General features: G+C 40.4%; 1 protein-coding gene across 10 annotated transcripts in view; it reads left to right on the plus strand.

Annotated features, from left to right (window-relative positions):
* Positions 1-23019, plus strand: part of LOC117415660 (SH3 and multiple ankyrin repeat domains protein 3) — a 289648-nt gene that overhangs the window by 246578 nt on the left and 20051 nt on the right. For all 10 annotated transcript variants that reach the window (XR_004546440.3, XM_059027379.1, XM_034026268.3 and 7 more), the window contains 5 exons: positions 1631-1706; positions 9678-9760; positions 12744-12868; positions 14320-14455; positions 18288-18368. Coding sequence is in view for 9 of the 10 variants with exons in the window: in XM_059027379.1 (XP_058883362.1) it covers positions 1631-1706; positions 9678-9760; positions 12744-12868; positions 14320-14455; positions 18288-18368 (501 nt within the window). In the remaining variant the exon portion in view is untranslated. The remainder of the gene's footprint in view (positions 1-1630; positions 1707-9677; positions 9761-12743; positions 12869-14319; positions 14456-18287; positions 18369-23019) is intronic.

Raw genomic sequence — 23019 nt, forward strand, 5'->3', positions numbered from 1 at the left:
AGCCATCCTGCTCCGTCAATCAAGATAAATAGCAGAGACTGGGCAATTAATTATCTGTCTTATCTGCAAGTGTGGTGGGAAGAGTGTGGGCTGCCTGCACTTTCTGCAATTATTGACGTGCGCTGGGAAGTATCGAAACTTGTGCTATTCTTTGTTTCTTACAAGGAAAATTTCATTAAAAAAACAAGCACCAAAGGACCACTTCTTTTCGAAGACTGCTTTGCAATCCACAAGTTTTACGAAAGTGGTTCCCAATCTGTGCTCCGTGAGTAAATGTCCTCAAAAATTGAAAAACAATCCCACTGCATCTGCCACACTCCCAAACTATGAATTTCTATGTAATACAGCATGGCAACAGTCTATGTCACCTTACAATATCCTAGTTTATACTGTATATAGCTATTAATTTAGAAGATTATTCAACATTTGTCATTGTGAATATGTAAGACTGAAACAGGCTTATCATAAATCCTATATTTAAGCATTTTACAACATTGTTTTTTTTTCCATTTTAATTTCACAGAAGCCCCATCTTAGAAAATTGATTGATATAGGACAGCAGTGCGCAACCTGGGGCCAAAGGTCAAGGGTCAGCATGTGACCCCTATAAAGAAGCATACGTTGAATTAATCAACATCTGAACATGAATGTATTCAGTTTTGGCAGAATCAATTTTTTATTTTTCAAATATTAGATTTTGTTGAAACCACAACAAAGTGTTTGTTTGGTTTGCGTTTTTGTCAGGTGGCTTTTCAGGAGGCTTTTTTTACTGGTCTTGAAACTGTGACCACATTACCACCCAAGAGCACAGAAACAAATATAATATGACATGCAGTGTGGAGTAGTGGTTAGGGCTTTGGGCTTTTGACCGGAGGGTTGTGGGTTCAATCCCTGGTAGTGGACACTGCTGCTGTACCCTTGAGCAAGGTACTTTACCTAGATTGCTCCAGTAAAAGCCCAACTGTATAAATGGGTAATTGTATGTAAAAAAAAAATAATGTGATATCTTGTAACAATTGTAAGTCGCCCTGGATAAGGGCGTCTGCTAAGAAATAAATAATAATAATAATAATAATAATGCTGGTGAAGGACTTCACTCCAGCAGTGTCCTAGGTCAGTTAAATCAGCAATGACCTCCTGGCCTACAGCAAGCCTGGGCTGATTGATGAAACCCGTGGAATTGCAAAAGCATTGGCCTACAGACAGTATTGCTTCAGAAGTGGCAAATACCCGACGCTGCAAAGGTTACCACAAGGGCCCTTTTTGAGGGAGTCTATTGGTAAATTTCAAAAGATAAATTACATTCATTTTAATGTTATAAAACTACCAAGAAACAACTCATCATTCCTGTAACTAAGTTGCTTCTTGCCGGTTTGAACTGTTGTATTCCTTAAAAAAAAACACACACAATCGTGCAAAATGGGGACTTGTAAGGTGCATGCGCGGTGTATGTCTCTGTGCGTTCTGTCTTGATTTGTCAGAGTATGGTGTTTTTTTTGTGTTCGTTTTTTTGCAGTTGCAAGTTGCTGATTTCAATCCTTATCAGTCTGTCTCAGTTAAAGCCAGTGGTGGTTTTGTAAAAGCACAAAGGATAAACCCCTTTAGTAATTCTCTTTATCTTTGTTTTCAGAAACACGAGAAGACAGGACAAAGAGGCTCTTCAGGCACTACACAGTTGGATCCTATGATAACTTTACATCATACAGGTATGTTGTACAGAGATTAAACCTGTTTTATCCTGGAGCCCCTAGTGGTTATATCACCTGCTTTATCCAAGATCCAGAACGGTCCTAGTTCGACTGCATGTTTTTATTAAAGAAGAACTTTATCGAAGAGAAAATGAGCTAAAGTTGTTCTTGAGGTAAATCTCATCAATGTTACAGGTTCAGTGAGTGCAAGTTGAACCAAAAGTACTCCTAACATAATAATGGGAATATGTAAAACTTAATATGCCAAAACCGTTTCTGAGAAAGTGAATGTATATTATACAAAGCATTTTGACATGTTAGATTCAAGTGTTTTTTTGTTTGTTTGTTTGTATGAAACTTTCTATTGTAAATAACACATACTATACCAGGTTGTGTTTCCCATCCTGGGTTATTTCACCTCAGCAGTGCCTTCTGACTGCAAAGCATGTCATCCATTAGAGGAAGCAGCTGGCTGGTAAATTACATGAAAGGTGGCCTAGAGGAGGTGAAACCACCTAGGACTGTAAATGCAATATTACCTACAATTAAGGCAAATAGAGCTTTCGCTCCTGCTCTTGTATGTGCTGTATTCATCTTGCAAATGTTCTACATCACAGAAAGTGTGTGTGTGGTTTTTTTTTTTTGTTTTTAGTTTTTTTTTAGCTACATCACTCTAGAGCACCCACAGGGCAGCACCAGCTGGTTATAAAAATCAAAACATCCCATATCAGTTGTTCACTGCCTGTACCATGCATTCTGTCTTTGTAGCACACTGGTTCCCTTTGGCTACCTAGCTGCTTACCCGTGGTGACTGATCTACGTTTCATTCACAAAGGGACTAGCAGACCAGTTATGCTGCTTGTGGCCTCTTTGCTGCACCTCTGGTGCCATCTACTGGTGCATACAAGGACATGCTTTCAATATCTCTGGCCTTGCAAGTCAAGGGCAGGTCTGCTTTGATTCAGCAGGAGAGAGAGATATATGTGGCTTCTTGAAATACCCCCTTCTGCTTACAATTCATTATAATGTAAGGCGTTGCGCTTTAGATTCAAGTCACTGTCTTATCAGCTGAGCTTTGCATTTGTGTTTCATCTGATCTGTCAGGACTGATCACTCAAACACTTTTCATAATTTAAGAGCCGTGACAAAAACAATGCAGTATACTGTTAATCTGCTCCATTTGATCTGAAAGAAGCATCCTTCATATACATGGTTCGTCACAAAGACTTACAACCTTGCTACAGACAAGAAAGCAAGACCTTACAAGGTCAAGCTTTGCCTAGCCCCTCATTTCATCCTGTTACAGCCCTTTCAACATAAATCAACCCTTGTATGAAGATACAGAGCAAGCTTGAGGGGATGTATTGTGATGGAAAGGAAAGCTCTAATATAAATTCTAGGGAGAGAGCTCTACCTGGTGGACAATACTCTGAATAGTAAGTTAGTAAAAAGGGACATTTCTGCAGTTGTTCAAATAGAGCTTGGCAAAGATAAGGAAGGTTTCATTCACTTTTTTTTTTTTGTAAATCGATGGATAAGCACAAATTGGCCATTATCCTTAAACTAGGGTTTTGTAACATGACTCAATATTATTCTAGAGCCATAATCATTGAAAATGACATTTACACTCAATTTGTGTCATCGCTAAACCCTACAAAAGAATCATTTTCACCCCACCTGTCAAGCAATGTGATTGTTTTCCCAGAGATCCGCAGAAGGCACGAATCACAAAGCATTTACTAAGTTTCAGACATTATAACAACCCTTTTAAAAGGGACTTATTAATGCATTATACAAACTCTGCTTTAACATATCTCTGTGGGATATGGGGTGGGGGAATTTGCATATAACACATACAGTTGCATTACAGTAATATTAATATACCAGCAAATATGAACAACATTACCTGCTACAATATCAGTATAAAAAGTTTCAATAAGCAATCAAACAGCAAATTGCCATCCTAAAAATCACAATGCTATGTACAACTGCATTTGTGAATTTCTAACCACTTTAATTTATCAATTACTAAAATTGCTTCAAATATTTTTTATGTATATTATTGACAACAAGGACTGCTCATTTGCAGCACCTGGTGACTCGGTTTGAACATAGTTTATATAATAATAATAATAATAATAATAATAATAATAATAATAATAATAATAGGAACACTTTGTCAAATAGGCACATATACTCTTTGAGTGTGTTGTACCAGGGGTTCTCTATACCAGGTGTCAATATACAGTATATTTGAGCCATAAACCAATAAGCAAGGCTTTGGAATTCCCGAATAGGAACTTAATAGGTTGTACAGTAAAATTATTGGATTCTGTAGTCAGCCAAGGGGTTTCTTTAATATGGTGTCATTACAGCCTAGGTGTGTGAGGACCACAGTATTTGTTTTGATGTAAGTATAGACTTTGTACTGTGGACATGAATGCTGATTTCACCGGTACTGGCTGTGTTAGCAAGAAACACAAATGTAAAATATTTTAACATTCTTTTTCTTTCTTTCTTGTTTTAATTAATTAGATTTGTATTTTACTAAATGCTATAGTTTTTGTCATGCAAGCATTCCCAAGCTGGTGAATGAGAGATACAGGAATATACACATTTAACAATATATGTTAATTGCACTGTAAAGTTTACTCGTGAGCTGAGATACAGCAGTGAACAAGCTTTTAAAAATGCTCTTGAGTTATCAGTTGATTGTGATTCATTGTGTTACCCGTGGGACAGTGTTGGGGTCACTCTTTGGACATTGTGTAAAGTCAACTGAAAGGTTGCCCTGTGTGGCCCCTTCCAAGCCCCACCGTCTTGTGTAGGGTGTCTCTAATTGTATAACAGATGTCATCTCGTGCAGTTTGGGTGAGAGGACCACAAAGTGAAGCGGAGCGGTTCTGTCTGCTCAAACTGTGTGAAATGACGTCGTATACAAAGAGAGACACCCTACATGCAACACATTATTATAAATCACACAAATGAATTGTATACACAGGACTCCCAGACTCCCTGACTCCCCGACTCCCCTAGTTGTGAAATAATTCAGTCCAGAATAAACAGACACAGTTCCTAAATAATACATGTAGACTATTTATTAAAAACAAAAGTGCATCCAGAGAAACTAATGTCAAGTTCATCAAAATTTAAAGAAAGAGTTAAGTTTATAGGATGGTCCATTTAAAAAAATATACCAGGTATTTGTGTGTGTTTTTTTTGTTTGTTTGTTTTGTTTTGTTTAGATCTTCAAACATTGGAATTAAGGGTGGTGTTTTATGCACGGCATGACATCTGTACACAGGACATGATGTACTGTGATTGGTTGACTTCTGATATGTTATTTATAGTACACTTTACATCCTGTCAGTGCGATGAGCCCTAAAAGGGCGTGTCGACCTACATGAATGACAGGCTTGCTTTAAATCAGTTAACATTACAGTCAAGTTTGTTCTGGAATTGCTAGTTAGCAAGCTGTTAGAAACACATACAGCAATACACACACACACGCACACACGCACACACACACACACACACTCTCTTTCTTTGATTATTTACTGATGTGGTCACCAGTGCAGGGAAAACTTTGGCATTTTCAGGCAGGTTATTCAGTTAGTACAAAACAAAACAGATCAATACGTCTGAGTGCTGGAGACATGAGGAAATTTGACAGGAAAAACTGACACAAGGTTAATTTCATAATCCTGTGTTTTATTTTATTTACTTTTTTTACTTTAACAACTTGTGTCTTTAAAGCTGTCAGAGAGTTTGATTTATTTTGCGCAGCTTGCCTTTATTGTAATAATAATCATTTTGCACAGTTGACATCACACAGTAACTACTGTTTATTTGGGTGCAATCTGATTTTGGGGCTACTCTCCGTAATTGTGGTATTGTCTCTACAGTATATTGACAGAAATTTGAGCAGGTTTTTTTTTTTTTTAAAGCCGATGGTTAGGATTGCTTTCTCTGAGTTCAAGAAAACAGTACATCTTAATAGGACCCTTGTAACTAGGGGGAAGTTGTTACAATAATTTAAAAAAACTGATTAAAACATCTGACTTATACTATAAATTGAAAGTGTGTATGGGGTCCTGGAATGACTGACCTGGTGAAAATACTGCCGCATGGCGTGCAGGGTTAGTAATACAACCAGAGATTGCAAGTTCAAATCCTGTTTGGTGCGAGGCAGCCGGTCTTTGCTGGGGACTCCAGGGGTGGGGGGGGGGGGGGGGCACCACATTGGCTTTGGTGCTCCTGGGGTTGGGGAGGTGGGATCTGGTTTAGACTGTTTTTCTGCTCTGCGGTGACCCCTACAGGCCAGGTGCTGAGTGAGCTAGGGGGCGGAGATTTGCTGGGCTGGTCTTTGTCCTCCAAAGGCCGGTAGCCTGCAGACATCCGCTCTCGAGTTCCTGGGTGTAAAAAGATGCCGATTGGCTCGTGGGATCGGAGGACGCCCACTGAGCCTCGGGTCCCTGAGCTGTGTGAGGAATCGCCGCAGTGAAGGAGAAAAATAATAATAATAATAATTGGGCATTCCAAATTGGGAGAAAATAGGGGGTAAAAATAATCTGAGATTCTAAATTTATAAATAAATAAATAAATATAAAGTGTATACCATTCAGTAACAACCAATAGATATGATTGTCCTGATTTTCTGGTATTGTGTTGCGGGCATTGGTGGCTGGTGGCCAAAATGTTTGGGTGTTTACACCTCAGGTGCAGGTGAGGGTGTGGGGTCCAGGGGGCCAACCTCAGTGGTAGAAGCACTGTCCAGTGGATCTTTGGATCTTTCTGGTTGGAAGCGATACAAAATGTTTGCTCTGTGATGTCTTATCATGGAAAATTTTTTGATTACTTTATTATTAAAGTCAGGAATGTCAGCCGTCATGTCTTTTTCAATTGATACATGGCTAAAGCATTTAATCGTTTGGCTTTCGTACATTAAAAAAATAATATAAAATGTGAGATGTTGAAATAAGGCAAATATATGAAAACACACCGAATGTACTCTGAAATTTAAATGTGTTTTTATTTAAATTTAAATTGTCCCTGAATCTAAATCAATCCCAATTTCAAAGACCAAGAACAGGAAAAATAAGACCTTAAATGGAAGTCACAATTAAGGCTAAAGAAAAAAAAAAAAAAAAACATTGTAATAAATAATGAAGTCTTTATTTTATTTTTTTCGGAACCAGCAGATAATTTATATAGACCTAATAAAAGACTGATCAGCTACAAACAAACAGTAAAAAAATAGTAATTTAAAAACACCTAGAAAAAAAAGCCTGACGCGACTATTTAACAATATAAAAGAAAAAAATATATAAAATCAGCCAATCACAGAGCAGCATTTCCAAACATTCCTATACCTCTTATCTTGTATAATGTCATGCTGTGCATAGAATTATCAGTATTTTAAAAATAAAACGCTCTAAATAAAAACATAGCAAAATGGAAAATCCTGTTATTAACTTCGACCTTTGTTTTAATTTGGATAAACTGGACAGTAGCTTTTCCAAAGAAAATAAGACAGAAATTGCAGAAATAGAAACGGACATTAGCTTACTGTTGTCTTGGCACATGCGTGCTGATCACATGATCACTGTGTTCGCTAACCGGCTGCGCTCCATCCAGACATTTTTAAGCCAATCATAGCCAGTCCTGGCTGATGGCTGGCTGTTGCTACGCATGTGCTCGGTGGATTTGGGTGCTCGCATTTCTAAGCGAGCACAGACCAGATTCAGCCCATTAAACAGATGGGATGAACGGCATTGTTGATGTGCCAGTGTCACGTGAGAGGGGGGAAATGAAACGCATATCACCCAGAAGAAGGGAAGCACAACTGTTAACCGAATGCAGTGTAAAGGAATATCCACTAGAAAGTGTCCTGAGGGCATCAGATGATTCTAGGGAATCTGCCAAGCACTCCCACCTTTCACTTCCAGAGCTCATCATCTACGAAATCAACCCACCCTGACCTTAATGCAACCCCAACCCTAACCTTAAGTAACCCCAGCCCTAAAACCTAACCCTAACCGAATACCTAACCCTAAACCTAACCATGAAGAATCATCTGATGCCCTCAGGACACTTTCTAGGGGACACTTTCCTTTGTGCAGCTTAACCGGCCGCCCCTGGCTGCGGGTGTAGTTATCAACATATTATATTATTATATTATATTATATATTATTTATTTCTTAGCAGACGCCCTTATCCAGGGCGACTTACAATTGTTACAAGATATCACATTATTTTTGCATACAATTACATTATTTTTTACATATTATTTTTACATACAATTACCCATTTATACAGTTGGGTTTTTTACTGGAGCAATCTAGGTAAAGTACCTTGCTCAAGGGTACAGCAGCAGTGTCCTCCACCAGGGATTGAACCCACAACCCTCCGGTCAAGAGTCCAGAGCCCTAACCACTACTGAATGTGGAAGCAGCTTCTGTGCTGCGACAGACTTTGCAATACATGAAAAACACTTTAGAGTTTATTTTAATGACCCCAGCAGTGGCAAACCTAAATAGGAATGCTTTTTATCTCTATCTGTAATATTTGTGGACCCACTTAATAACATTACTACATACAATAAAAATACAAAGAATGAAGGTTAGGTCCCCTGAACTGAAAACAGTGACAATGCTGTCAATGCTGCCATTTGTTAAGCCATGTTCTTCTGGGTTCATTTAAGCTACCTTATAGCTATGTAAAATGTAAAAATAAAAAAAATATATAATGCTACTAATCAATTTATTCATACAAAGTACTGTGATTTTATTAGTATAATTTATATATAATAAATGCGGCTACATTTATTTTTATGTGATATCATGAAAAGTTAGTACTGCACTGCAAATGTTCACAAGATATATATTTTTTTAAGATGGAAGTAACCTTTTATATTAATTTTGACTAGGATGAGGATATTTTACTAGAGGAATATTCTTCTCCTTACAGCCCCTCTCTTTCACACGAGCATCGTCATTCATTTATCTGTCTCTTCCTCCTTTTTTTCCTTGTATCTGTGTCATTTCACCCTCTGTTTTCTGCCTTCCTGTCTCTCACCTCTTGTTTCTCACATTCCATTGACTCCCTCTTTCCATCTCTTTTTATCTCTGTGGCCCTTTCCTCTATGCAATCTCCCTATCTCCCTCTCTTCTCTCTCCCTTATCCACTGTCTCCCTCTGCCTACCAGCCTCTCGCTCTCGCTGTGTCTTCCTCTGCCCCTGAGTGAGTCATTCCTTTTGTGTAGACCGCTCCTCAGCTCTGCCTTCTAATAAAACTTCAGCAGATGGTTTGTGTTAAAAGAAAAGAAAAAAGCACGGTTAAGATGTGACGCTGTATATCCTCTCCATGCTTTCCCTGCGTTATGTAAAAGGACAGGAGGAGATGATTCTGATGGGCCCTCAATCTGCTCTGCTCTGCTGGGGTGGAGGGTGTGTGTGTGTGAGTGTGTCTCTCTGTGTGTCTCTCTCCATGTTACTGTAACAGACAGACCAGGTTAATTTATGCTGCTGCACAGTTCAAAGCATCTGCTCGCTGGAGTGCATGTGTGTGCATGGAGGCTGTGTTTTCATTCACTGGGTTATTATGAGCGGAGCTCGAGCATTTCAGTATATTTTCTTTTTTTATAGACTGCTTCATATCTGTGAGTGCTGTTCATTTTAATCTGAGTGCAGTGGAGAAAAGAGAATGAACCTGCTTCAAAAATATGTATTAAATAAATGACAGAAGACTTCAGGACCTGGATTTAAAGTTCAACTTATTGCATATCTAACAGCTTAAGTATTTAATTCATTTAGCTTTTTTGAAGAGAGGTTCAGTTTTAGGTTACTGCTTTTGTTCAGCTGATGGATCCTTTAAACCATTTTTAACTGTGCTTAACTGAGAAGTAATGGAGCACAGACACTGAAGCGGACAGGCCAATGAAATGGTACTGAACTCTAACCTGGTGGCCCTCTTCTCCTTTCTTCCCAGTGATTACATTATCGAGGAGAAGACTGCAGTCCTGCAGAAGAAGGAGAATGAAGGCTTCGGATTTGTTTTGCGTGGGGCAAAAGGTAGGAGACACATTTATTTTTTTATGTCTCATTATTTTAGCTCAACGTGCTGGGTTTACTCTGTTCATAAACACAGCCTGTGTATTACAGGAAGTTTTGGTGCTAGTCCTTCCATGCTATTCTTCCCATAACTCAACACATACCTGGAGGGATAACCCTCAAGGAAAAAGGTGTTGGTTTAGCCACCATACTCAACCTTTGCTTGACAATAATACCAGTTGTAATTGTGTCTTTGTGTAGAATCATAGCTGAAGAAATCATAGACAACAGTGACTTGCTGTTCTCTGGCTACAGTCATTCTGTAGTCATTACAATTGCCAGTCAATTGGGCAACATTAACTATGTTTTATTTTTCATCATCATATTATTAATAATTGACTACTATTGTATCCAGTCAATCTACAACCTGTGTCTGTGTTGTATTCATTTTGAAATGAGAACGCTGGCTCAATTAGGATTGGCACACTCATAATTTTGCAAAATATCACGCGTTAGAAACCTGCCAAAGTATAATCTGGGCAGGCTCAACCGTCCAGCTCGTCTGCTTGGTGTGTGATTTGCACTTTGCATTTGGTGGTGCCATCCTGTGAACGTGACAAAAATCCATCCTTCCATCTGTTACGCACATGTTAGAAATCTTACCTATCATCGCAGTAAAAAGCAAGGCAGATGCTGACCCTACTGCCCTGGCATCATTCCCCCATATAACTTCAGTTTCCACCCCCAGCATGCATACTTAAGTACCATCTTGTGATGTCTGAAAAGTGTATTCGTGTTTTGTCTTGCTAAAGAAGATCAGGGATAAATTGAAGTTTTGGCATTTAGTAGCATGATTATCTTCAACAGTTTTTTTTTTTTTATTTATTTTGTATTTGTTTCTTTATATCAGACTTTTAAATGGGCATCAGAAAGCTTTTAAAAGGCTTAAGATCACATATAACTTCAAATATTGTGTGGTGTAATTGCAAAATTACCTACTTTAGCCTTGGGGCATTTGACATTTTGCATGTGTCAGGATTCAATACACTAAAGCAAAATGTATATTATTTCACCCCCCTGAAGCAAAATGTCGACTAGCTCCCACAGAAATAACCCAAATGCTATTTGTTGACATTAATTGACATCATCTGGGATGCTTACTTGTGCAGGGGGCCAGGTAAGACCTGACAGAGAGTCAATTAGTTGGGAAAAGAGAGCTGTCTGTCAGACTGATTGACTGCTTTGATAAATGCCTGTATGAATGCCAGTATCAACAGGGAAAACTGATTAAGTTCTGATGAATGCAAATGGAAGATTACTTTATACAACAAGTCATTTTCAGCTATGTAATTGATCTAAAGTGTTGACTAAAGTGCTATAGATTGATTACACTGGGGTATAATGTGATTAAGATTCAAACAGAACCTCCTCTTGCTGTGCAGTAGAACGTGCTGTAATCAGGCCCGGCTTGTTTGCTGTCTTTAAAATCTCTTCCAAATCCCTATTTCAAATCCTCAGAAAAAATTGTAAAAATTAAAGTCAGAACAAATGATCGTTTTAGAAACACAACTGAGGGAAGTGACATGATTGACTGCAGTGTAGAAGTCCAAGAGCAGTTCACTGTTAAGTTAGTGGACTTTAAAATTAGTGACACATCAATTCTAGCCGAAAGACAACAAGTGAACACATATGGGGTCTTATAAGCCCCTCATACTGTATTGTTAATATGGTGTGATATTTTAATACTGGCATTATACAGTAGGTTTGATAATGGGATTTTCTTTTTATCCAACATCACTTTGTACTTTGCGCCATTGTACATGTTGACAGAGGGATTGCTGCAGGCTGTACTTGTCTCCTCTGCAGCTGTCCATGTGGTCATGATTAAGTGTTTGAGTATTTGGATAGCCTATGTGGCTAACTCAGAGCTCTCGAGTCATCAACAGCACCAATATTCTTAAAACACGCAGAATATACCTTTTTCATAAATACAGTATCTTACGCATTCTTATACATCGTACACAGTATAGCGCGAATGCTGTGTTTTGTCAGGGGAAATGTGTGTTTTGTTACAATTTAGGGTTTGGTCATCATGTCCTAGTTAACTTGAAAAACATCAGCTGCATTTCAGTTCCTCGACAACACATTGTTGCAGTTCTAGTTATCCAGTCTGGTATGGTAACTATAGTAACGCAAGTCATCGCAAGTGTATTAAGATATAGTACACAACAAAAGGCATAGCAGCTGTTCTACAATATGTAGAGCACTGATGTGTTTTGAGCATTTGCAGTGTTTCTATTTGTTAGTGCCTTACAGCACTACCTGTTCATTTTTGCTGTGATTTTAAAGGGTACTGTTCCCCTGGATTACAGAAAGCACCCTTATTCCTATTGTGTATGGGATCAATATTATTTTTAACACATTGAATTGCTGTATTTTATTTCTGACAGTGTACTAAACTGATTGGCAGTCACATGTTCCTTTTAAAGAATATGTCTTGCCAAGTAGGACCTGCTATAAAGCACTACACCACAAGAAGGATGGTGTATATTATCCTTACAGGTTGCACGTTATATGACATACATGTTATTTACTATTATAGTACAGTAGAAACGTACTGCAATAAACCTTATCATGAACACTAACAAGATGGCATGGGATGGTGTGGTTAACAGCACACTCTAGTCCTTGATTCATGCTTACATTTTGAACCTGTGCCATCTTACCTTTAAGTGTCTTATCTGTAGCGATCTAAAATGTCCGCTATACTATATCCCTTGCATTTGGTTTGTTGATTTCATTAAGAATTTTGCAATTGACTGAAATACTAAATGCTATTGCATTAAACATTTAAAAGCATGCCAAGGGAGAGTATTGCAATGGGATTACAGTGTGCAGGAGAGCCTCAATTAAAAGGTATGCTATAGCACACTATACTGTGCTAGTTCGCAGTATGCTGCGGTCAAGTCAATTGAAAAGTTGTGTTGTGTGCTTGGCCCCCCAGCGGAGACGCCTATCGAGGAGTTTGCACCGACCCCTGCTTTCCCAGCACTGCAGTACCTGGAGTCTGTGGATGTGGAAGGTGTGGCCTGGAGGGCAGGACTGAGAACAGGAGACTTCCTGATCGAGGTATAAAAAAAATAAGAAACCAAATGGAAACGGACGGGCTGAGACAAATAGCTAGACACTGTCCACTTCATATAATGCGCTACCCATGGTACCTTTTTATAAGGCAAAGACTTACAACATACTGTATTGTACTTACAACATCTGGCTTGTATTGTAATTCGGTTGTGCGTTAGTTAAATGTATAACCTTTCTCCTTGTGTAAGTATTAAAACATTTGCAGATTAAGCAGGCCTCGAATGCTTAAGATAGTGATGTATCTATAGCAATAATTCATGTGGTACAGATTTATACAGAGAAAACAAACACAAAGGAGAACATGGGTATTTTGGCTTGATTCCTTTAATGTGTAAAGAGTCGGATAGCTCCAAGACAACTATCCATACTTTCTATCACTTATCACCATGACAACACTTTTTAAATTTGTCATTTCGGTTATAAAAAGCAAGCTTGTTTGTCTCTATTATTTTGTTTGTCTATCTTATCTGTCTGCAGCTTCTATATGTCTGTCTCTCTTCCAGTGTTGACGATAAGATTATTTTTTTGTCCTAAATGCATTATTTTTTTTTTATTTTTGTTCCAAGACCTATGTTGGGGAATTTAAACAATCTATTCAATCAACAATGCTTGCTTTGTGGGGCACTGCATCATTACAGATTCAAATCCTACATTCCAAGCTACAATTACACTTTCTCACAATTAAGGCTGTTAATTCAAAACGGGTAACAGCATGTGTCTGTTGTTGCTGTCATAATTAATTCTGGTCCTTCTCACCAGCTACAAAGCACAGCGACTGCAAAATACTGTATAGATAATAGCAAATAAAAAAGAACCCAGTTCTTGTGGTAAATATTTATTTAACTCTTTTGGTACTTCCTCAGTACCAGTATTATTATTATTATTATTATTTATTTCTTAGCAGACGCCCTTATCCAGGGCGACTTACAATCGTAAGCAAATACATTTCATAGTATAGTAATGGAAGTAGAGTCATAATAGATGTAATAATACAGAAAGCATATGGTTAAATGAAAATGTCAACTGTATACTAGCCAATACAATTATAGAAGTGTATGCATCTAGGATATTCCAGTGTATCTAAGCAACCTGCAGTAGCACAAGCTCCACCCATGGAAACGGCTCAAAAGTGGTACTGAAAATAAATGCAACTAATAACAGAAAAGTACCATACTGTAAGTTATATTTTATCTCTTTCTATACTACTCAAATCCATCCAATTCTGCATGACTGCATTGCTTCTACACTAAAAGGGAAACAGCTGCCAATTTATGATGCTTTATAAATGATCACTACCAACCCCCAGATCTTCACTTTTATTAAAGCTTCTGTTTCCCCTTTGAAATTTCAATGTTGAACTTGCTGTGATTGCAGCTTGTTGGTAACCAGTCAGACATTATCTAATCACGGTGAACCTGGATTACTGTCTCCTCCAGGTGAATGCCGTGAATGTGGTCAAAGTGGGGCACAAGCAGGTGGTGTCTCTTATCAGACAGGGAGGGAATCATCTGCTCATGAAGGTAGTCTCAGTAAGCCGGAAACCAGAGACAGAGGAGGTGGTTCGCAAGAAAGGTAAGGACCAAACTGCAGGATCTGTCCTGTTCATATCAGGTTGTAGCAAGTCTCTGTCAGGAAACACTACGGCACAAACATGCCGGCTGGTTTCTTAGGTGGAATTCAAGGAAGCATTCCTCTGAGGGATTTGTAAATCTGCCTCAACTGCTGATATCTTTTAAACCATGAATTAGGATGCCAACTTCATATTTTCAGTGTTGGTGACAATCTTAGGGTAAAATCTAATGGTAAACAGCTGTACTGTATGATTCTCTTGGTTAAGTTTAGTCATCGGTATCACACAAAAATAATTGTAGTTTCTGTATCACTTCTGGAACTTTTTACTTATACAAAGATGCCACCACCACACTGTGTAGCATTGTGTGACTTTATATTTGTATTTGAGGGTTTGTGGGAGAAAAATCTGCTTATTTCTATCTCAGTACTATATATATAGTACTATAGTTAGTCGGTTTGTGCAAATTCTGGCGTGAATTTCTCAAGGCCATATTTATAGCAGGCTGTGTGTTATGTACAAGGTGTACAGAATACTTGGATGACTGTATTCTGTGCAGTATACTATGGTGTTATTGACAGGGTATTATGCAAGAGGAGCATTGTATACAAGGGATGTAACCAAGTCTGCCATGTGTGCCATACATGTGATAGACTGCATGTTATATTCTTAAAATCAAGCGAGGTGAACTTCTCTTTTTCTGTGCATACTGTACTTTAAGGTCACCACAGTCTCTGGTTCTGGTCCCACCCCCTTTGCACCCTGCTTTAAAGAAGTAGAGGCTTGATGTTAAGGGAGTGTCAGAGCCCCCCTTTGCTCCAGCACATGTTATGCACACGTTTTGCAGTTGTTCATCTTCTGGGTCAGAGTGAGTCACAGCAGAGACTGAAAATGTTAAACAACACTTGAAAATGATAACTTCAGCTACAGAGTGATTGGGATAGGAATGAAAATGGAACTAATGTCAAGGAAAGGTATGTAAGGATTTGTTTTTTTGTCCTTTGTCGGCAGAATGTTTTATTTTATACTAAGGAATTCTAGTCTATCAGATGACTTATCACTGTGCCCTCAATGACAGATTTTTTCTTTAATTAAAAAAAAAGATCAGCTCTTAACCATGATTTATTTTAAGTTTGTTTCACAACCACAATCCTCTAACCTCAGCATAGCTGCACCCTATTTGTCTCATTTTGTTAGTCCTCAAACACCATGTAGTGTATAGATAAGAAGGTTATTAAGAGATAAATGTAGCACATTCCTCTGTGCTGAATGCACACAGGTGGCTATAGACACTGGAGCAGCAGAATACCTGACTTGTGTACTTGTCTTTTGGGGAACACATGTCAGAAGGGAACAAATCAGGAGCTACCTCTTTAATTATTACTTAGATTGTTAATTAATAACCGGCAAAAAGTCAGCTTCCTCCAACCGGATTAACCCAAAAAGAGGGGAGAGAGGTAAAGTAGGAGAGAACGAAAAGGAGATTTTCATTCAGAAAAACAACAAGAAGAAAACTTATGAAAAACTGCAAAAATGTAGCAGGCATACGCTGGGTGGATATTAAATCATGTTTTAAGAATGGGGGGGGGGGGTGGATTTTGAACCCTGTGGGGAATAAAATACATTGGCTTAGTTTTTAGTGGTCAGTTGTTGTTTTTTTTTCATGAGATTAGAAGGACATGTGTAGGGGTATAGTTATGGCAGGTGGATGAAGGGGATAAAAAAAAAAACTGTCATATTGAATTTGTAATATAAATGGGGGGGGGGGGGGGAATTGGTGTAGTTCCAGTTTTATTTCTTATTGCATCCAGACTTTTGATAAGTTGATTTTAGGGCAGCATAGAATTCAGTGATTTTAATTTTGTTTATTGTAATTTATGATTGATTTGGTTATCTAATATGTTGAGCTGAACAGGAGACCCCTTTCTCAGTTTTAGTGAATTCTCTAAAGAAATGAAGACAAATGCTATACTAAGTAAGGCTGGAGGAAGAGAAAAGCATCACAGATTAGGCTCCCAGCTTTCAGCAGAGGCCCTTACAGCAACGCTGTTATCTTGCTGTGTTTGAGGTCAAAAAAACACCACGTCTGACCTGGATTTCTGACACTTGCCTGCAAATGAACTGGAAGCCCTTGTGTGCAACTTTAGCACGTTAGCTGCTGTTGACAAGAAAAACCTTTGGAAAGGAAAGTAAATATAATTCAGCTGCTTCAGGGTAATTGAATGAGTCCAGTCTGGACAGCGTTTACACTGGCTTTAGATAATCAAAGGGTAAATTCCTGGAAATCGGAAATTCAGGATGATAGCTGTCTGTGAACAGATCTCAGTGAACCACTTGGAAACCAACACAGGAACAGTGGGTGCATTGTAGATTATTCCTGTGAGGCTTAAAGCCTGACAATATGTTCAGTTTGCTTTGATGACGGAGCCAGATAGATAAAAATGGCATTCAGCTGGACCAACAGAATTATGCATTGTGTGGAAACATTGTGTGTAGCTAATCTGAATTTAATACTAAAGTTTAATAAACAGGAATGGAAAGAGTAAAACAGACGTTAATTTCATGGAGCGTCATCTTTTGTATAGCTTAATGGTGTAGGGTTTGCTCCAGGTTTACTCAGGCCAGGTGAAGGAAGCTTTTACAGGTGTTTGCATCTAAAATACCTTAGATTTAGTCTCAAAGAAAAAAAAAGTTTTTGTGCCAATATAACATGCAAGTTATACATTATAAGGATTCCAGTCAGACTATTAGCACTAGTGGAAGACAATTTTAATAATTAAATTAGTAGGGTGCTAACCGTTTTTAATTGCTGTTCATTTAGTATTTTTGAAACTCCAGTCCTCAGGAACAGACAGTGTGTGTAAAATCCCAAAAGGATACACGGTGCAATTTCAAAACTGTGTTTTCATACAAGCATTTTTTTTTTTACTCTGTACATTCTGCCACCCCCGACACTATATAATTCTACTCCCTATTACAGAGTGTTTGTAGTGAGGTGCTCCAACCCAGGCCTCCCTGCTGCCCAAGTTACCATGGTTACTACAGTGAATGTTTGAATTCAGCATTGTGTTAGGGCCTGGGAATTCTCTCTCTTGGTCTTTCACTCCTACCTGAATTGTGCTGTGGTTGACAGATGCACGTCTTATGAAACCGGCTTTAAAACAAAACAGTACATTAACAAAATTGGAATGCCTTTGACCATAAACTGTGCAGTCTTTTTGTATATAAGTCATATTTTTTTTAATCGCCATATATATTATTTATATCTTATCTAACACTTGACAGAATTGCTATGCAGCGTGTAGTCGAGCGAAACATCAAACATGAAAATGGAATGACAGACAGGATCTGTCTTTTAAATCTCTGCGGTTAATATGGATGAAGGTTTTACTGTCCTGGACTCCCAGGGCCACACTGACAGACTGCTGGCTGTGAGTTGGCAATGCTGACTTCTGGGACAGTATCTGGTGCCTTAATTTAGTGGCTAGATAGAGCTTTAAATGAAGAAAGTGGCTGGGATAGATTGATTAGTCATGTAGAAAACTCTTACAGTTACGCCATATGAAGTTTTTAAACATAAAAAAGGAAGTATGGCCATATGCTGAAGATTTTTTTTTTTAAAACCTGTACCTGTCTGGCGTTCATTAAGAATTGAAATCATGAAAAAAACTGTCTCAACACGGAGCCTTAACAAACTGCTACAGCAGTGCGAGTCATCTTCCTCCCCGGAATACGATGAGATAAAAGCTGTGGAGAAAAAGTGGCATCTCCACGTCGGCAGCGCTCGGAAAATCTTGGGAAGGAAGTCCAAAGTGTCTTCACTTTTTATTTCAGCTCCCCCACCCCCTAGGAGGGCACCTAGCACCACCCTGACCCTGCGCTCCAAATCTATGACAGCCGAGCTGGAGGAACTTGGTAAGCCACTCAGATTTGTGCTGGTTTCTGTCATTCTAGTAATAATGCAGCATGCTCAGTGGGTCTGCACTGAAAAGAGGAATGCCTTAAGCTAACCCTTTAGACTCTTGTGCAATATCTTTTTTTGATTGTTTGTTTTATTACTCAGAACTTGAAACACTAAGCTAAAGATTCTCAAAACATTTCAATTCAAATCACCACGTTTTTTTCTGCAAGGAAGAAACAGAAATTACAACTTAAAAAAATAAGAAATAATTAAGACTATGGAAAAACTCTGAATTAAATAGCTGAATTGTCTATTTTTAGTTTAGTAACTTTATTAGGTACATTTCTATTTCTGCTTTGGAGCAAGAGCTTTGAGAAGCTAGCTCTGTATCAAAAAATTGAAATATAGAAAATCTAAATAAACATATTTCTCCAGCAATGTGTTGTAACATCAATAAAATATGGAATGTAGACTATCGCTAATATGAACTCTGGAAATCTAAACTGACCTAGTCCAAATCATGCCATCATAATGAAAAACATGCTGACAGAAATGTAGAAACCAAACTTTGTAATCTGTGTACAGTTTACGTCTATGTATGTTTTGTTCAAATCTTTTTATTTTTTTATGAAATAGTATCAAAATCATAAAATAAACACTATGCAAGGCATTTTTAACACACCATTTGCCCCTACTATAGCTATGGCTATTACCCTATATGAACTCATTTTGCCTCACAAAGTCGGATGAAGCCTGCTGAATAATAATACATAATAATAATGTTACATTAACATATTTGCATACAGCTTAGTTGACAAAAATGTTAATCTAACATGAAATACTGTTCTACTATTATGGCTTCTGGTAGATATTTGTGATGTCATTATGTAGTTTCTTTGATTTCATGATGTTAAATAAAATATCTAAATTATGTTTATATAGTTTTATTTTTACTTTTATTATGTCTCAATCCTAATATTCCAAGTGATGCAAAACCGATTCCCTGAAAGAGAAGACGACCAACAACCAATACGTTTGCGCTATGCCTGCCACAGGTCAGGTATTTACTGAGCATTTTATGTCAGCGCTGCCGATAGGCCTCTCCGGGGAGTGATGTCCTCGGTCCTGCCTAACGAGGGAATAAGTAGTCACTCCGCGGAGATCGCATTCTCTTTTGCATCGAACCCGCGAATGCGAGTGATGCGACCTCGCAAGGTTTGTTGGTCATCTTCTCTTTCAGGGAACCAGGGTTACATCCGTAACCTATCGTTCCCTTTCAATTCAAAGACGACCAACAACTAATATTTTGGGAAAGTGTGTCAAAGCCATCACGAGGGAGGGTGAACGGACAGCGCATGAGGGACGTCTCGCTACCACCAAACTAATCTTTGTGGTGTGAGTGTGCCACATTGAGTCGGTAGAACCTGGTGAATGTATGCAGAGTAGCCCAGCTAGCCGCAGTACAAATATCAGTCAGTGAGGCACCTCTAAAGAAGGCCCATGATGTAGCCACTCCTCGAATGCACAGCCACTCTCCCAGGTGGGTGTAGGCCGGCATTCGTATATGCAGTCGAAACTGTGTCTACAATCCAGTGAGACAGTCACTGTTTTGAGAGGGCTTGACCCAGGGTCCTTTCACCATGACAGACAAAGAGCTGGTCAGACTGACACAGCGCTCTCGTCCTATCCACGTAACATCTCAATGCACGAACCGGGCAGAGGAAATTCAATCTCCAATCCTCCTCCGAAGGAAAAGGATGGGGATGGAAAGCCTCTAGTTCCACTGACTGATTAAAGTGGAAAGCCGTAACCACGTTAGGGAGGGTTCGTGCCTAATGACACCCTGTTTCCATCATCCCAAACACGCATACAGGAACTGTGCACTGACGGAGCCTGTAGCTCACTAACCCGCTTAGCGGAGGTGATGGCTAACAAAAAGTCTGTCTTCATAGAGAGATATTTCAACTCTATGGAATGTATAGGCTCAAACGGGTCCTATCTAGACTCCACTCGGGGAGGACGTCCTTCCAAGGAGGATGTAGCTGCCGAGCACAGAATATAAGCGACCAGGGAAACTCAATCGGGACATGGCATGCAGATATAGCTGCTAGGTACACTTTCAGCATAGAGGGGGACCTGCCCGCCTCCAGCAGATCTTGCAGAAACTGTAAAATAGTTGCTATAGGGCAATAGATGGGATCATGACCTCTGGTCATACACCATTTTTGAAAATGCCTCCACTTGTAGACATACAGTGCCCTTGTGGACCCTAGCATTTTGCAGTGTACTGACAACTGCGTCTGAGAGCCCTAAGGCAGACAGACGGTCCCGTTTAGGGGCCAGACCCACAGTTGGAGTCTGCCCGGTTCTGGGTGCCAGAGAGTGCCTGTCATCTGTCTGAGGAGATCCGTGCGCAGTGAGATCTCCCTGGGCTGGCCTTGCAGCAGCTGGCAAAGGTTTACAAACCAGATTCTCCTGGGCCATCTGGGGGCCACAAGGAGAACTGTCGCCTCTTCTCTCCGAACTTTGTCAAAGAAGGCCAGGAGCAACGGTATTGGCGGGAATGCGTACAAGAGCATCCTGGGCCACTCGCGTCAACGCCTAGTGGACCGCCACAGCGGTGGAGGGAGAACCATAGCGGGCAGTGAGGCGTCTCTGCCATGGCAAAGATATCGACTCGGGCCCACTCGAACAGTTCCCAAATGCGCTCTACCACCTGAGAGTGGAGTCACCATTCTGACGGGTGAGGACCCTCCCTGGAGAGGGGGTCCGCCACCCAATTCACCACTCCTGGGAGATGAACAGCCCAGAGGGATAGCAAGTGCCTCTTTGCACAGGTCAGTAGTCAAAAAGTCGTTTGGGGTGTAGCCAGAAGGCATTGAGCCACGCTTGGATCGGCGCATGTGAAGTAACCCCAGTTGGATGGCTGATGAAGCTGCAGCCATCAGACCCAATAGTTTCTGACACAACACCAATTGTACTGTGGATCCCTGTTGGAACAGGGCTAGACAGTTGTGAATAGTGGCTACTCTGTCATCCGAAAGGTAGGCTCACATTGTGAGGGAATCCAGCCGGAGACCCAAGTAAACCGTACTTTGCACCAGTATTAATTGTTTTTTTGCGTTGTTGAGGGTGAGCCCCAGTCTTGCCAGATGTCACACTCACCATGTGGGCCACTACTCCTTCCTGCAACTGGGAGCGGATCAACTAGTCATCTAGGTAATTCAACAACCTGATTCCCTGCAGCCACAAGGGGGATAGGATGGCATCCACACACTTTGAGAACGTGTGGGGGGCTAAGGAAAGGCCGAATGGTAACACAGATAACTCTGAGGAGGGTCCGCGCAGAACTGGCGTGCATAACTGGTGTGTATGGTAGCAAGCACCCAAGAGTCTGAGGTGCAATTGTGCTAGTGTTGCAGCTGGTGTTGTGAGAAGGGGTGGGTCTGAGGTCGCAAGCCTTCAGGCGCCCTGCTGGGGCTGCTGAGGCTGGGGTGGAGCCTGTCTTGGAGGCTGTCTAGGGCGGGTCCATGGGAACAGTCTCCCAGAGCACTGCTGCATTTGGGGCCCCACGTTCGGCATTCCCCTGTCCTAGTGGGTGCCACTGGGCATTAGCTGCTGCGGAAGCCTGTAGGCGGTGCCTCAGGTCACCAGTGGGGATCGGAACTGTCCGGGTAACCATAGTTACGGGCGGACGCCAGCGATTCATCCTATCCCATACCGGAGCACGGAAAGGGAGAAGATGCCTCCCGCTCTCGGTGGGAACATTGCAGTATCTCCTCTACCACTGGTCCAAAGGTATGGCCAGGGGAGATAGGCGTGTCTAATAGGGTTGCCTTGTCCACATCCGGGACCCTGGCCTGTGACAGCTAAAGCTGTCTGCGTGCCATTACAAGACCCGCCAGGCTTCTGCCCAGGGCCTGCCTTTGGAAGCCTGAAATTTGTAGCAGTGTACCAGAGACGAAGCACAGCTCTGAGGCTGCCAGCTCAGGGAGAGGCGCCGATAGCAAGATGCCATCCAGGTAGGCCGTTGGGAAATCTGCCGTGTTGGCCAGGCGCGTTACCTGTGCTTTGGCTGTGTATGCTTTTTTGAGGTTAGCCTCTGTGATCCTGCATTGGCCGATAAGGCATACAGGGTCCTTGGATAAACCTCTTACCGGAGGGGCTCGCACCAGGGCCGCTATAGTGCAATCCACCGGTTGGAATTGTGCCAGTCCCAGCACCCCCGCACCTTCCAAGGAGGCCAGCAGAGCTGCATGTTTTGAGACACTTGGTGCCAAGGCTGGTCGGGGCCAGGAAGATTGTCACTCCTTCAGAAAGTTCGGGAACACCAGAAAAGGCTAGGGGGTCAAAGCTTGCGCCGGTCTGAATACAGAACGGCACTGTTAAGAACATAAGAACATAAGAAAGTTTACAAACGAGAGGAGGCCATTCAGCCCATCTTGCTCGTTTGGTTGTTAGTAACTTATTGATCCCAGAATCTCATCAAGCAGCTTCTTGAATGATTCCAGGGTGTCAGCTTCAACAACATTACTGGGGAGTTGGTTCCAGACCCTCACAATTCTCTGTGTAAAAAAGTGCCTCCTATTTTCTGTTCTGAATGCCCCTTTATCTAATCTCCATTTGTGACCCCTGGTCCTTGTTTCTTTTTTCAGGTCAAAAAAG

This window comes from Acipenser ruthenus, chromosome 7 (genome assembly GCF_902713425.1).
Source record: "Acipenser ruthenus chromosome 7, fAciRut3.2 maternal haplotype, whole genome shotgun sequence".
NCBI lineage: Eukaryota > Metazoa > Chordata > Actinopteri > Acipenseriformes > Acipenseridae > Acipenser > Acipenser ruthenus.